The 15761-nt window shown below is 38.5% G+C and overlaps 1 protein-coding gene across 2 annotated transcripts in view; it reads left to right on the plus strand.

The window, feature by feature from the left end:
• The window catches only part of TAX1BP1 (Tax1 binding protein 1), a 58647-nt gene that overhangs the window by 39901 nt on the left and 2985 nt on the right, over positions 1-15761 (plus strand). The window contains exons 11-16 of one of the 2 annotated variants that reach the window (XM_066238602.1): positions 334-460; positions 1688-1791; positions 5267-5392; positions 6752-6823; positions 10912-11095; positions 11422-11570. In XM_066238602.1, the coding sequence (XP_066094699.1) occupies positions 334-460; positions 1688-1791; positions 5267-5392; positions 6752-6823; positions 10912-11095; positions 11422-11570 (762 nt within the window). The remainder of the gene's footprint in view (positions 1-333; positions 461-1687; positions 1792-5266; positions 5393-6751; positions 6824-10911; positions 11096-11421; positions 11571-15761) is intronic. The other variant, XM_066238603.1, reaches the window with a different exon arrangement.

Raw genomic sequence — 15761 nt, forward strand, 5'->3', positions numbered from 1 at the left:
AGGAAGGCTTTTGTGGAAAACAGCTACACTTTAAGTGTGACCCACATGTGGAGATTTTGGTTTTGGGCCTTTAAGTATATATTATGATGTCGTAGTAGAAAGTTTGTGAGAACTCTGTGAATGGCTTGTTTGGGTGGTTTTCATGTTTTGACCAGAAAAAACAAGGTTTCTCTTGTAATGTGAATGAAGTGATGTGTGTAACTCAGTAGTTTTGGCTTTTAGGACAGTAGCAGCTCTGTTCACTTTCAGGATTTTTTGGTGTAATTGTTTACGTAATGACTGAAGGCAGAAAAGATAAGTCGTTTAACAATGCATTATTACCATTTTGAATAGGCCAATACCAATAATGTCTTCGCAAAGAAAATGGGGAATCAGCAGAAAGTGCATGACGCCTCGATAAACACAGACCCAGCCACTGCTGCCGCCTCCACTGCGGGTGGGAAGCCGCTGCCTTCTGCAGGTACAAGTCCTTCAGACTTTCTGTGTCGTGTCCTGCCTTGGAAAGTATTTATACTTCTTTATTATATTGCCTTGTTCCAGGAGGAAGGTTTTTAGGGTGTTAGAGAAATCTTTATAAGCGATGGAACTGAGGCAGAGGACAAGTTAGGGGCTAAGAGTAAGAGAAAGTGACGCATGTAGTGAGTATACAAAATGTGAGTGTGAACGAGTATTTAGCTTCATGAGAATATTCACAAGTGTTGAATGACCTGGTGTTTGTAAGCTCAAATGTGGATAGCTTTTGGGCTGTAGGACAGAAGCCAGGAATTGAATTTTTAATTAACATGCCACTAAAGTCCATGGAATTTTGAAACATTCTGGCACTTAGTTCTGGTAGGTGGGGAAATGACTTGCAAATGCCCTGTTTAGTGTGTCCTCTCTCTCACTGGCTGCTTTGAATCAATAGGGTCTCTTTTTTCCTCATTAGTGTACTGGTTAGTGGATAATGTAAAATTTTTATTAGTATGTTAATTTATAGAACAGATTAGGGAGACATAGTGAATATATGAACAACATGTAAATTTGAATTAACTCTAGGTTTTCATTTGTCCTCATTTCTTTCCTTTTCACCCTATGTTAATGGTTTAGCAATAATGAAAGTGAGTACTAGAGTACATAAAAGTATATTTCCTTGTGTAATGTTTGGGCAGTTGATGTCTTATACTTTTTAAATGTATTGTAAATTTCCTATATTAAAGATTTAATTAAGTTTAGCTGCTACAGAACAGGATCCTGTTTTCCATTTCTGCACGTCCGCTGTGGTACCTACATGGTGCACAGTATTTACTTAATAAAGACCTAGTGAATAGTAATGAGGGCCTGGAAAAATGGTTTAAAATGTTTTCTCAGAGAGTATGGCTTTCCTACTTATCCTGTCTATTCAGTTATATAAAATTTTGTGCAGTTTTAGAACTATTTTTAGCTAATTAAAAAAAAATAATGACCCTTTCGTTACTGAATGTGAACTTGGGTCTGGCCAAAGTGACATTTAACAATTCTCCCCCAGAGTTTATATATTCCCTTCCTTGTTTATTTAGTCGATGAAGAGAGATTTTTAAGTAGATGTTTTCCCCTTCATTACTCCATTTACTATATTCACAGTATACTGACCATTAAGTTACTCTGAACAGAAAAATAATATGAGGAAAACTAATTTTTTTTAATAATCTTTTTTTCTGCCTTGTTATAGCCGAGACAGATTTTGACATTTTAACGAAGGGACAAGTCTGTGAAATGACCAAAGAAATTGCTGACAAAACAGAAAAATATAATAAATGTAAACAACTCTTGCAGGTAAGCTAAGCCACCTTGTGAGTGAAAGATTTATCAAATGTAATGGCTTAGTTTACCTTTATTGTTTGGATTGATGGGTGTCATAAGGGTTTTTTTTATATATGTACACATGCTAGTGTTTCATTTTAACTGTTGAGAGGGGGTTGTTCTGTATACTTTTTCACGTAGGCCTGTGTCTAAAATCATGATCCTAAAATTACTTTCTATTCAACTAATGTCCTTTTCTTGATAATGGGCAAGTGATTAGTTGAGATTACATGTTACTGTTGATCCGCTTAGTAGAAGGAATCATGGAAAATGCTTGAACTTCACAAAAGAGATGTGTTCCTTTTACATTTACTGTAATAATGGCAAAGATTTCTACAACACCTTAAAGTGATCAGATCTGCAAAGTGGAAAAAAGAAACATTAATCAAATGAGTTGTTGCCTTTTGTAGTGTTACTTATTTTGATTATTTTAAACTGTGTTATTCAAACATTTCAGTTTTTAACTGTCTTGGTAGCATTCACTTCTGGAGTAGTTCAGGTATAGAGGGAAAATGCTTCTCATTTATACCTGATTTGGAGAAGGGAGGAAAAGGTATTTTGTGATTTTTAATATTTTTTTGTGTCTCCTTCTCTGTGCATGTGGAGAGGAGAGGGATAATTTTTATTTTTTATTTTTTTTATTTATTTATTTATTTTTTTTCTTTTCATTTTTCTGAAGCTAGAAACAGGGAGAGACAGTCAGACAGACTCCCGCATGCGCCCGACCGGGATCCACCCGGCACGCCCACCAGGGGCGGTGCTCTGCCCCCCAGGGGGCGATGCTCTGCCCATCCTGGGCGTCGCCATATTGCGACCAGAGCCACTCTAGCGCCTGGGGCAGAGGCCACAGAGCCATCCCCAGCGCCCGGGCCATCTTTGCTCCAATGGAGCCTCGGCTGCGGGAGGGGAAGAGAGAGACAGAGAGGAAAGCGCGGCGGAGGGGTGGAGAAGCAAATGGGCGCTTCTCCTATGTGCCCTGGCCGGGAATCGAACCCGGGTCCTCCGCACGCTAGGCCGACGCTCTACCGCTGAGCCAACCGGCCAGGGCGAAGGGATAATTTTTAGAGTTGGAGAAGTTCATATACTAGCTCAAGGTTACTAGAGTAACTAAAATATTTTGTTACTGCCTTCTAAGTAATATTAATTTAATCTAATCCTTTATTCAGACTTTATAAACTGAACATGTATGTTACTTCAGAAGATCTTCTGTGGAAGTGCTTATTAGAACAGTTTACCCTTAAGTTCAGAGAAGTTATTTATAAGGAACTAAACTATTTTTCATTAAATGTAAAACAATTCTGGATTAATATTAAAATCTTACATAGTATTGAAAGGAAGATAGAATGTTTAATTACCAGAAAACTTCCTCAAATTATATTTTTTACAACTCTGTTGAAGTACAATTGAAATCCAATAAACTACACATATTTAAAGTCTGCAGTTTGATCATTTTTGTCACATATAGTGTGAAACTTACAGTGTCAGGTTTTTCGGTACCTATTGCAACTCATCTCTCTGTCCCCATCCCTGGGAAACTGTTAGCTTGCTTTCTGCCATTATAGATTAGCCTACCTTTTGTAGTTTCTATAATTGGAGTCCTCTGGTCTGTATTGTTTCCTGTTCTCTCTTAGCATAATTGATACTTATGCATGTTGTTGCTAATATTGGTACTTAACTCTTTTTTGTTGTAAGAGTTCAGACCTTTGCCATTTAAAAAATTAGGTTGTTGGTCCTGCCAGGGAGGTCAGTTTGTTAGAGCATCATTCTGATAAACCATGGTTGTGGGTTCGATTCCCAGTCAGGGCACATATAAGAATCAGCTAATGAATGCATAATTAAGTAGAACAACAGGTTAGTGTCTGTCTCTCTCCCTCTCTCTCACCTCTCCCCTTCACCCTTTTCCTTCTTCCCCCCTCCCTTCCCCCTTCCCCCCACTCTGCCCCTCTTTCCAAAAATCAATTAAAATTTTTAAAAATTGATTAAAAATATAAAAACTAAAGAATTGGGTCGCTCATCTTGCTGAGTTGAGTGCTGTTGGTCCTGGCCTAGCCCTCTGTCCCGTGTATGTGCAGTACGTGTTTCCTCCAGTCTGTGCCTTGTCTTTACATATCCTTAGTGCTGCTTTTAGAAAAAGTTTTCATTTTGATGAAGTACAGAGTATCGATTTACTATTTATGTTTTGTGCTTTTTATGTTCTAAGAAACATATACCTAACTTAATTTGTAAAGATTTTCTCCTACCGTCTAGAAGTTTTATAGTCCTTGGTTTTACATATAGATGTATTAGCCATTTTAAGTTCATTTTTGTGTATAGTGTGAGGTATGATATTAGAGGATGGAAATTCAGTTGATCTACCATCCTTTGAGGAAAAGCTGTTTTCTCCATTGTCTTGCTCAAGCATATTTTAAAGCTTTAACCTTGAACAAAAGCATTCAAAATGAAATTGGCCGATTTAACTTTTTGTCATGTTTGTAACTCCTTCCTTTTAATGTTCTGGGTTGTACAGAAGAGCGGTGTGTAACAAGTCAACCTCAAGATTGTTTTGGTCAGGAATCCCAGAGTTTTACTTATCAATGTCTGTAAACAGTGGCATTATAAATACATGGTTTTTACTACCTACTTTTGACAAGGTAGTATTATTGTGAAATCTCACAGCATTATAGAAAGAAAGGCTAAAGATGGTAAAAAGTACCATCATGATTCTGATCCCCAGAGATGAGCTATTAATAACTTTGTTTATATATTTTTTTCTGTACAACACTACATGCACATAAAATTGTGTAACATAACTTTTATTTTTTTTTTTTTATTTTATTTTCTGAAGTTGGAAACGGGGAGGCAGTCAGATAGACTCCCGCATGCGCCTGACCGGGATCCACCCTGCACGCCCACCAGGGGGCGATGCTCTGCCCATCTGGGGCGCCGCTCTGTTGCAACCAGAGCCATTCTAGCGCCTGAGGCAGAGGCCACAGAGCCATCCTCAGCGCCCGGGCAAACTTTGCTCCAATGGAGCCTTGGCTGCGGGAGGGGAAGAGAGAGACAGAAAGGAAGGAGAGGGGGAGGGATGGAGAAGCAGATGGGCGCTTCTCCTGTGTGCCCTGGCCGGGAATCGAACCCGGGACTCCTGCACGCCAGGCCAATGCTCTACCACTGAGCAAACTGGCCAGGGCACATAACTTTTAAAACAAAAATAGTATTATACACGCTATGTATTCTGTTTTGCAACTTGCTATTTTTAGCTAATGTATCTTGACATTTTTCTGTTAATTCCATCGTATGGATATAAAATGATTTATTCAATCTCCCAATGACAGACATTTATAGTTATTTCAGTTTCTATATTGTTACAACAGTGTTGTTACAAACATTTAGCACATACCTAAGTATTTTTGTGTAAATAGCTTTATATAAATTTAAATCTTTTAGTAATTTACGAATTTTTATTTAGGATGAGAAAACAAAGTGCAATAAATATGCTGATGAACTTGCAAAACTGGAGCTGAAATGGAAAGAACAAGTAAAAATTGCTGAAAATGTAAAACTAGAACTAGCTGAAGCAGAGGACAATTACAGAGTAAGTTTAGTATTTGTATAACTTGAGGCATAGTTTCTGGTACTTTTGAATGTGTTATCTATAATTTTTATCAATCTAATGTGCAGTTTTAAATGTACTTTTTATTTAAAATGGATAATTGAGGTAGTATTTTATGTATAAATAAGAATGTACTGTGACTGTAGTTCAGTAACTATGAACTGAGGAAATGGATGCCCATATGCATTGCCAATGTGGCTTTATTTCTTTGAATTCAGTTGGTCATGAAAATTCTAATTATGCTTAATTAGTATTTAAAGGAGAAAAGTCGTCATTTCAGTAGCCTGTTGTTCACTTAAAAAGAAACATGAACGTGTTTGTAAAATTATTTTAGGGCCTTGGCATTTTTGTGGGAGTGTAATAATATACAATAAGTAATTTTTGAAATTTGTGTAAGAACTTTTAAATTTATCACCAAAGTGGGTTACTTACGATCCCAAGTGAAATACTGCAGAATACGTTTTAGCCAGTATAACATAAGCCAACAAACAGCCCTGAATGGTAAATACACTGCTCACAAAAATTAGGGGATATTTCAAAATGAATATGAAGAGATAAAATATCCCCTAATTTTTGTGAGTAGTGTAGTATGTGTAAGAGTGTTAGAAAAAAAAACTTAGCATGTTGTCTAGCTAATTAAAAAAGAGAAAGGTATTTTCATATTTTTCCATAATGCTTATACTGTCATAGATGAACAATGGGTGATTGAATGGATGAATGAATGAACAACTTAGAGACTGAAAATGTTGGGGATAGGGGAAGAGGAGAAGGGAGAAGTAGTTTAACAAATCCCTAGCTTTAGTCACAGTGCACTCTGAGGTTGATAATATCAGTTAACAAAAATAATAGAAAAATAGGTTTGGGACATTTTGCCCTTGGCAATGCAAGCAAGACAGCAGTGAAACCTGTCTAACCACCAATTCAAAAGGCACATTTGGAACTTAGGAAAGAAAGAGTGTGGCACATGAGTGAATGCTTGTGATTTATTGCCATGGGGATGATAGTTGAAAGCATGGAAGAAAAGGAGTTTTCAGAACAGAGAGAGGAGAAGCCAAAGAAGCCACTTTGGAGACGAACCGTATCTGTAATTGTGCAGAATGGATGCACAGAGCATATGAGGAAGACAGTGTGGGTGCAGTTTCATATAAGCGGGAGAAGTTCTATGAGTAAGGGAGTTGGTCAGTAATAACCAAATAATTCAGAGATGTCAAAGAGTAAGAACCAGAGAAAACACATGGATATGGTAATAGCAATTATTTTGATAGAATGGTATAAACTCTCTTAAAGTATAAGGAGAGAATATGTGATGAAAATAATTACAATTCTTTTTTCTTTATTCAGCTTCAGCTGGCAGAGAAAGACAAAGAAATAAATGGTCTAACTTCATATTTGGAAAACCTCTCCAGGGAGAAGGTATTGAACAATGCACTTTTAACATTGTTTTATGTGACACTGAAGGGTAATACGGCCTTATGAAGAGACAGGATTTGCTTCCTATATGAGAAAATGCTTAAGTGTTGAAACTTAGTTTAGTCTTTGTTACATGTTTTATACTTAACAATAAAATGTTACAATGTTCAAACTTAGGAAAACCATAAAAAATTTTAGAAGTATATATAATGTATTTATCTGGTTTTCTTTTGTAATAGGAAACATTTTAGAAGTTGTTAAATGATTTATAGCATACCCTAACATTCAATCAGAGCATACCTTTGTAATATAAAGGATGCTGGTCTGTGGTTCTTTGAGGGGGTCCCCATATCTTTTTAGAAGTCTATAAAGATAAAACTCTCTTTATAACACTAAGTCTTATTTGCTGCCCCTCCCCCCCGGGTTACGTCGCACACCTGGTGTGAGAGCAGGGGTGGGGAGACTGCTGGCGTGTTCCTTCAGTCGAGGCACTGGCAGTGGAGTGCATTAGCAGTTAGTATAGTAATCCCAGCCTTGTTGTCACAGTTTTTTTCCAGAAAGCTACTTTTATTTAGGAAGATGAAATGGTAAAATCATTAATGTTATTGAAGTTGGGTCCTGGGGTACACATCTTTTTACTGTTCTGTGTGATGAAATGGGAAGTTCCCCCACAGCACTTCTGTTGCCTAATGAAGTAAAATGTTTATCTTAAGGCAAAGCGCTTGTGCAGTTGTTGGAGTTGTGGACTGAACTAGCCTCTTTTTTCATGGCATGTTATTTATATTTTAAAGAATGACTAATCTGGATGGTTGACTCAGTGGTAGAGTGTCGGCCTGACGTATGGACGCCCCGGGTTCGATTCCTGGTCAGGGCACACAGGAGAAGCAACTGTCTGCTTTTCCTCCCCCTCCCCCTCCCCCTCCCTTTCCCCTTTCTCTCTCTCTCTCTCTCTTCCCCTCTTGCAGCCATGGCTCAGTTGGAGCAGGTTGGCCCAGGGCATTGAGGATGGCTCCCTGGCCTCACCTCAGGTGCTAAAATAAATAACTCAGTTGCCAAGCAATGGAACAAGAGCCACAGATGGGCAGAGCATTGCCCAGTTGAGGGCTTGCCAGGTGGAGTTCATCAGGGTACATGGAGGAGTCTGTCTATCTGCCTCTTTGCTTCTCACTTAAGAAAAAAAAAAAGAATGACTAGTAGACAAACTTTGGTTATTCAGATTGGGATATTTGGCAGAGATTACTTAAAAAGAAGTGAAGTGAGCCTGTTACTTTAAGGAAAAACAATTGGTAGTATTTGTTACTAATGACAAAATTCAATCTTTTAAGCAAAATGAGAACTTTGGGAACCTTGTATCTGCTAAGTTAAGCTCGATACAGGTTGGAGGCCAGATGTGCCAAACCTGTGCACATCTGTGCATACGGTTTACAAGAAGCCTAATGGTCTGGAGCAGGAACAGCATGGTAAGTGGCCTCTGTAAGGCTAATGTAGCAGAGGTCTACTGCTCATACCTGCACCTGCAAACAAGCCAGGCAGGGCTGTGGGGCACGCTCATCAGCTCCAGCACTCTCCCCGGGAGGACTGTCTTCTCCGGGCCTCAGATGGCTACTGGGAAATGCAGCAGTGTTTGTTTAGAACACAGACACTCAAACGATAATCCCTCATCTCCTGCTGTCACTCAGACCCCCCAAATGCTATTACAGTAATTCAGAATTGTGGAAGTCACCAATTAAATTAAAAAAATTAAAACTATTTGAAATGTTCCTTAACACTAGATTCCTGACTAATGATGATTCCTGAATCATCAATTTATATATATTTCCAGATGACCTGCTTTCCATCTGAGAATGGAAGAGTTAATATATATATTTATAAATGATTTATATATGCTTACCAATAATTTATAGGAATATAGCATTTCTAATGACATGCTATAATAGCATGATGATTAAATAATAATAGTGACAATTTATACAGATGCTTGATAGGATGTTTTATTGTAATTGCATTGACTCCATGGATATGGTATATTTCTCTGTTGAAGCTCTCTTTAATTTTTCTCAGTAATGTTGTTTTTAATATATAGGCCATGTACATCTTGCATGAAATGTATTCCTAATTTTATCTAGTGATGTTAATATAAATGGGATTTTTCAGTTGTGTGCTGCTTATATGTAGAAATACAATTGATATTATATAGTGACCACCTTGCTAAATTCACTCATTCCCATAGTTTTAATAGCTTCCTTAGGATTTTCTGTATGTATGATATGTCAATCTTTCTGCCTTAATCTGAATCTGAATCTTGCCTTAATCCACCGATTCTCCACTACAATGTTGAATAGAAGTGGTGAGAGCAGACATCCTTGCCAGTATTGAAGTTAGGTAGAATCATTTAGTTTATCACCATTAAGGTTCATTCTATGACCTGTGGTGGCGCAGTGGATTAATCGTTGACCTGAATTGTTGAGGTCACCAGTTTGAAAGCCTGGGCTTGCCCAGTCTAGGAGTAGATTGTGCCAAGTTGATACTTTCTGTTCCTCCCTCTGCTGCCCCCACCCCCCACTGCCTTTCTCTGACTCCTCTCTCTAAAACCAAGAAACAAAATCTTTTTTTTTTTTTTTTTTTTTTTTTTTTTTTACAGAGGCAGAGATAGACAGGGACAGACAGACAGGAACGGAGAGAGATGAGAAGCATCAATCATCAGTTTCTCGTTGCGCGTTGCGACTTCTTAGTTGTTCATTGATTGCTTTCTCACATGTGCCTTGACCGTGGGCCTTCAGCAGACTGAGTAACCCCCTGCTGGAGCCAGCGACCTTGGGTCCAAGCTGGTGAGCTCTTTGCTCAAGCCAGATGAGCCTGCGCTCAAGCTGGCGACCTCGGGGTCTCGAACCTGGGTCCTTCCGCATCCCAGTCCGAAGCTCTATCCACTGCGCCACCACCTGGTCAGGCAAGAAACAAAATCTTAAAAAAAAAAAAAAAAAATTTCACTCTGGATTTTTGTGGATGTCTTTTATCAGGTTAAGGAAGTTCCTTTTTGTTTCTATTTTGTTGGAGATTTTTATTTCTTTAAATTACGAGTAACTTGAATTTTGTAAAGTACTTCTGCGTCTATTGAAATGTTTTATTCCTTTAGTCTGTGAACGTGGTAAATTACATTGGTTTTTGGATGTTTAGCTAAATTTGCTTTCTTGTGATAAAACGCATTTGGTCATGAAGGATTATTTTTTAATACTGTTGGATATAAATTCTTAAGTTAATGATTTTTGCATCAGCATTCATGAGGGCTAAGGTCTGCTGTTTTCCTGCTGCCATTGTTGGGTTTTGTCTACCAGGTTAATGGCCTTGTGAAGTAGAGAAGTGTTTTTTCCACCCTTCCCATCTGAATTAGTATTTTTTTAAAAAAATAAGGTTTATTAAATGTTTGATAAAATGTTTGTTAAGAGATTTAGTTTTCCCTCAGCTCAATAAAAGAGGGCACTTTTTTGGCAGTAATAAAAATACATGGGCCTTTATTCTGCTTCCTGGTTTTGGTATATGGGGGAGGGGCCTTTTCCAGTGTCTGCTTTAAAAAGTCCCCTGACTTACCTGTGGTGGGTACATTAAAGACCCTAGTGGATGTCTGAAACTTCCAGAATATTGAGCCCTATGTTAGATATATTGAGAGTTTTTCCTATGCCCGCATTTCTGTGGTCAAGTCTGGGGCCATTATTCAGTAAGGGTTACTTGAACACAAGCACTGAAGTACCACAGTAGTCTGATAACCAAGACAGCTACTAAGTGACTAAGGGTGAGCAGTGGGTATGCTAGAAAGGGACGATTCCTGTCCTGGGCAGGACAGGACAGGATGGAGCAGGATTTCATCATGTGCAATTTAAAACTAACGTGTTGTGTGTGGAATTTTTCATTTAATTCGTTTGGACCGTGGTTGCCGTGGGTATCTGAAACCACAGAAAGAAAAACTGGATAAGCAGAAACTACTGTAATAAGGAAATAATTTTAGTGTTATACTTTGGGTAAATGTTTAATGTTGCACTTGCTATAAAATATTTGATATTTCTTTGCTTATTTGCCTTTGTTTTTGTTAATTGTAGGAACTTAAAAGGAGTCTAGAGAATCAAGCAGGAGGGAAGATGGAAGGTCAGCATTCCCAGAGTCCTCAGCAGATCTCACAGGGTGTCAGCAAGTGCTCAGAGCAAGGTGGCCATGTTTCTGCAGTGCCGGACACACAGCTAGTTCTGCAGTATGGTAATCCTTACGCAACACAGGAAACAAGAGGTTATTAAAGTACTTTTGGTTTGGGGTTAGCTGAGTTTGGAGTTTTTCTGTTTATATCTTTGTGGGATTAGCAAACTACTGGTACGGTCAACTCTAATAGAAACATAATGAGCACTTTATATGTTGAACGCAAACTGGCTTCATCCAGATGTGATGCTCTATTTGCTTATTGTTCTTATTTTTAAAAATCACTTGGTTAAAAATTAAATTTTTAGATGTACTAAAATGATTTATATTCTGTACATCATAGCTATACAGAGAGATTTTAATTTTAGTACCAGATTTCACCCTTCCCTTGCAAAAAAAATAAATAAAATTTTTTTTAGATGGAGCAGATGGTGCTTTTTACCCAGATGAAATCCAAAGGCCACCTGTGAGAATACCCTCCTGGGGAATGGAAGATAATGTTGTCTGCAGCCAGCCTGCTCGAAACCTTAGTCGGCCTGATGGTTTAGAAGACCCCGAGGATAGTAAAGTAAATTGACTTTCCATTGTCTGAACCTTTCCCTTCTATTTTCTCTCCTACGTAGAGAGTTACGTGGTTGTGTGTTTTGAGAGAATGTGTGTGCTTGTGTGTACATATGATACTTGATTTTTTAAAAACTGCTTATATTTAAATTTGAAAAAACTGTTAATATCCTTCATATTTATATTTTAGGATTTATACTCAAGTGAAATATTAATTTTGGAGAATGACCTCAAAATATTAACAGTTTAATTAAAAAAAATTTTATTGATACATAACTGATACAACACTATATTAGTTTCAGGAGTGCCAGATGATGACCGTGAGTCTAGTTAACATCTATTCTTGTTAGATTTTCCCCTTGTTGGAGAACTTAAGATCTACTTTTAGCAATCTTTAAATATACAATACAGTATTATTAACTATAGTGATAGATTTAGATTAATCTTAATTTACACTAAATAATTTACTTTTTTTTGCTGAAGACGTGGTAGGCTGGAAGAAGCGAAGTGTAAATGATGATATTGTGCTGCGGTGTGCATCTTCATTTTAGCATTTCTAGCCTCCTTTAAATTTTAAGGGGGACTGTTTAGCTAGAAAAAAGGCAGGGCATGTATTATTATTTCCAGAGAAATATCTTATAGACATTGTTAGTATTTAATCTTTCAGCAGCACAAACTGGTGGTAATTAAATTAGTTTATGTAGCATGTCGCTATTTTTATTTCATTTAAAGGATTTCTTCATTTAATAAATAGGTTCTTTTCCTCAAAGTAGCTCCTTTTGGATTTCCTGTGCATTCAGATGAATTTAAAAGAAATGCTTTATCGTGCTCTTTGCAAGTACAGTGGTATCATGACCTGTTTCTCATTTAATCTAGTTTGCTACATTTAATTGCTATTAACCTTTGCAGAAACTGATCAGTGTTCAGACAGACATGATTTTAGCCCTAGTGTTCAACACCCATAATGGAGAAAAATGTATTTCTCTCTTCTGCCTTTTGGCCTCCTGTGTCCATTACTGGGAATAATTAGGAAAACTGTCAGAACTTTTGTAGCATATTTAAGGTCTAGAGTATAATTTTACTGCTTTTCCACACCTTGACTTCACATTTTGCATATTTAATCTGATCATTCTGGGCGTAGATGTTACATGTGACGAGCCCTTCTCTTCCGCAGTCGTCTGCTTCAGTTTAATTAGCAGTGTTCTTTCTGATCTGTGTGCTTTGCCCTTCTGCAAACCCAGGAGAAGCAGTGTTAGAGGCTTGTGCTCATTTGCTGACATGCTTAGATTTGGTAATGAGATGGAAGGGCTCTTAATAGGCACATTTTGGGTAACTGTATTTTGCAATCAGAAGATTTTTCACATTAACAGAAATTTATGTACATTCAGACCTTTTTTTTTTCCAAAAATTCTTGTCATTAAAACAAAAATCATTTGCAACCAAAATATTTTACTAAGTAATTTTAATTAGAATTTAGAAAGCAGATTTGAGTTGACCTGCTCCTTTCTTTAGTTTTGTGCTCTGGAAGGGATCAGCAGCGTGGGACCCAGCCTCTTTGGGTCAGGGCTGAGGCAGCCCACTGCTCAGCTGCTCCAGTCATGCACCTGCCGTATTTCTTCCTTCTGCACCAGAAACTGGGCAGCTCTCAGATCAAAACCCTTTTATGATTGGCCTAGCGTGCGGAGGACCCAGGTTCGATTCCCGACCAGGGCACACAGGAGAAGCGCCCATTTGCTTCTCCACCCCTCCGCCGCACCTTCCTCTCTGTCTCTCTCTTCCCCTCCCGCAGCCAAGGCTCCATTGGAGCAAAGATGGCCCGGGCGCTGGGGATGGCTCCTTGGCCTCTGCCCCAGGCGCTAGAGTGGCTCTGGTTGCAACATGGCGACGCCCAGGATGGACAGAGCATCGCCCCCTGGTGGGCAGAGCATCGCCCCTGGTGGGCAGAGCATCGCCCCTGGTGGGCGTGCCGGGTGGATCCCGGTCGGGCGCATGCGGGAGTCTGTCTGACTGTCTCTCCCTGTTTCCAGCTTCAGAAAATAGCAAAAAACAAACAAACAAAAAAACAACAACAAAAAAAAAACAAAACAAACCCTTTTATGACTCCCTCATACCTAGTAACTGCAATAGCTGTAACGTAATTATGATGATAGTGATGGCAACAAACCTTTCTGTAGTTTTATTTGCCAGCTAATGTTTAGCTCTTGAAATACATTAGCTCACTGGTTCTTCATAGCAGTCCTAGGACGTCGTAGGAACTATCCTGTCTCTGTTGCGAGGCATGGTGAGGCAGCTTAACTGGCTGGCTGCACATTGCCGCTCAGGGCACAGCCAGGGTTGGAGCCTCATCGCTCTGGCCGTAGAAGCTGTGGTCTGGATCCATGTATCAACCTATCAAATAGGCTACAGCAGACCTTCCCAAATTTTCCCAGTTCATGGCACCTTTAGCATCTCAATACATTTTTAAAATTGTTTTTCTTTTTAAAAATTTTTATGTTTTTATTGAATTTATTGGGGTGATGTTGGTTAATGAAATTATATAATTTTATATCATCTGTATAGTATATTTTTATAACACCCTATAAGCCAAAAGAAATTAACAATCAACTAATGTAGTAACCACTTAAAAGAATCATAATCACAAATTAAAAGAAAAATTCATATTTTTATTCTATTTTTAAATGACCATAGCTACTAATGGGGTGTGTGTCGTTGTGACCACTGTACAACTTCTCAAGCCTTGGAATCAGATTGGACAAACCACCTTCATTTCCATAGATTTTTCCACGTTGATTTCCATAAGGTTCATACTATATAACTTAGCAAGAACTGCCAAAAACCCAGCTTTTTGGAGATGTCCTTGAAAGGAATGTAGTGCATGCTATCTAATGTTGAAATATGAGCTATCTTGAACTAGTTGAACTAGTATCTAACAAATGTGGAGTTTCTTCCTATTTAATTAACTTAGAAAATTAAAAATACCCCATCATACCCCTGTGAATTTGCTCTGGTGTTGTGGCTTCGTCACAGTTTTTGGAACCATGGGTACTTCTCAAAAATATGGTTTGTAGACCAACGGTCGCCAGCACTTGTTCAAGACCCCTCCTGATAACCAAGCTCCTCATTCTGTTTGCACAGGCCTTTCTGTTTCTCATGTTTTCCTATGATGTTAATATATGTTTTCAGCATAAACTATTGCTATCACCCATAGGATTATGGGTAGATTATGCATTGTATTCTGGTTTTGACCTATTCTTTTGAGTAGGTGGTTTCTTATTTCATGGGAACTTATTACGTTTCATTATAACATCTACAATTCTACTGGAGTCCCTCTCTTGTTTTATTAGGTAATAGGTGATACAAGATACAGAATAATGGTGTCATCATTACCGAATTATATATGACTTAGGACTAGTAAGTATAAACTCCAGCCTCTGGTATTTTGTAAGCAGGGTTAATGTGTCTGAGGTTGGTCTGAGTAATACCTTGGCTAGCAGCAAACTATTGTTAGCTGATTGATTTGTGGAGCAGTGAATTGGCATAAGCTATTAGCAGTTCTAAACCAAGGAAAGAAGGTTGTGAGATATTTGGTTCTGTTATATTTTTGGCCCCTAGAAAGTTGAATTTTATTATAATGTCATCAGGATTTTTTTTTTTTTTTTTTTTTTTTTTTGGTATTTTTCTGAAGTTGGAAACGGGGACACAGACAGACTCCTGCATGCGCCCAACCAGGATCCACCCGGCAAGCCCTCCAGGGGGCGATGCTCTGCCGCAACCAGAGCCATTCTAGCGCCTGAGGCAGAGGCCATGGAGCCATCCTCAGTGCCCGGGCCAACTTTGCTCCAATGGAGCCTTGGCTGTGGGAGGGGAAGAGAGAGACAGAGAGGAAGGAGAGGGGGAGGGGTGGAGAAGCAGATGGGCGCTTCTCCTGTGTGCCCTGGCCGGGAATCGAACCTGGGACTCCTGCACGCCAGGCCGACGCTCTACCACTGAGCCAACTGTCCAGGGCCAAGAATTTTGAAAAGCAGAATATCAAGACCTTTCCTTCTTTCTTCTATTATTTTCTTAAATACTATTTCAAAGATATTTTTCCAAAAAATGATAAATTTTGTTCATTATTTAATAGTAGTTGTTTAAGCAGATTGTTTCATACATTGTTCCTGTCATACATGTGAAGTTTAGCAGATTCAACTACTGTTAT

This window comes from Saccopteryx bilineata, chromosome 7 (genome assembly GCF_036850765.1).
Source record: "Saccopteryx bilineata isolate mSacBil1 chromosome 7, mSacBil1_pri_phased_curated, whole genome shotgun sequence".
NCBI lineage: Eukaryota > Metazoa > Chordata > Mammalia > Chiroptera > Emballonuridae > Saccopteryx > Saccopteryx bilineata.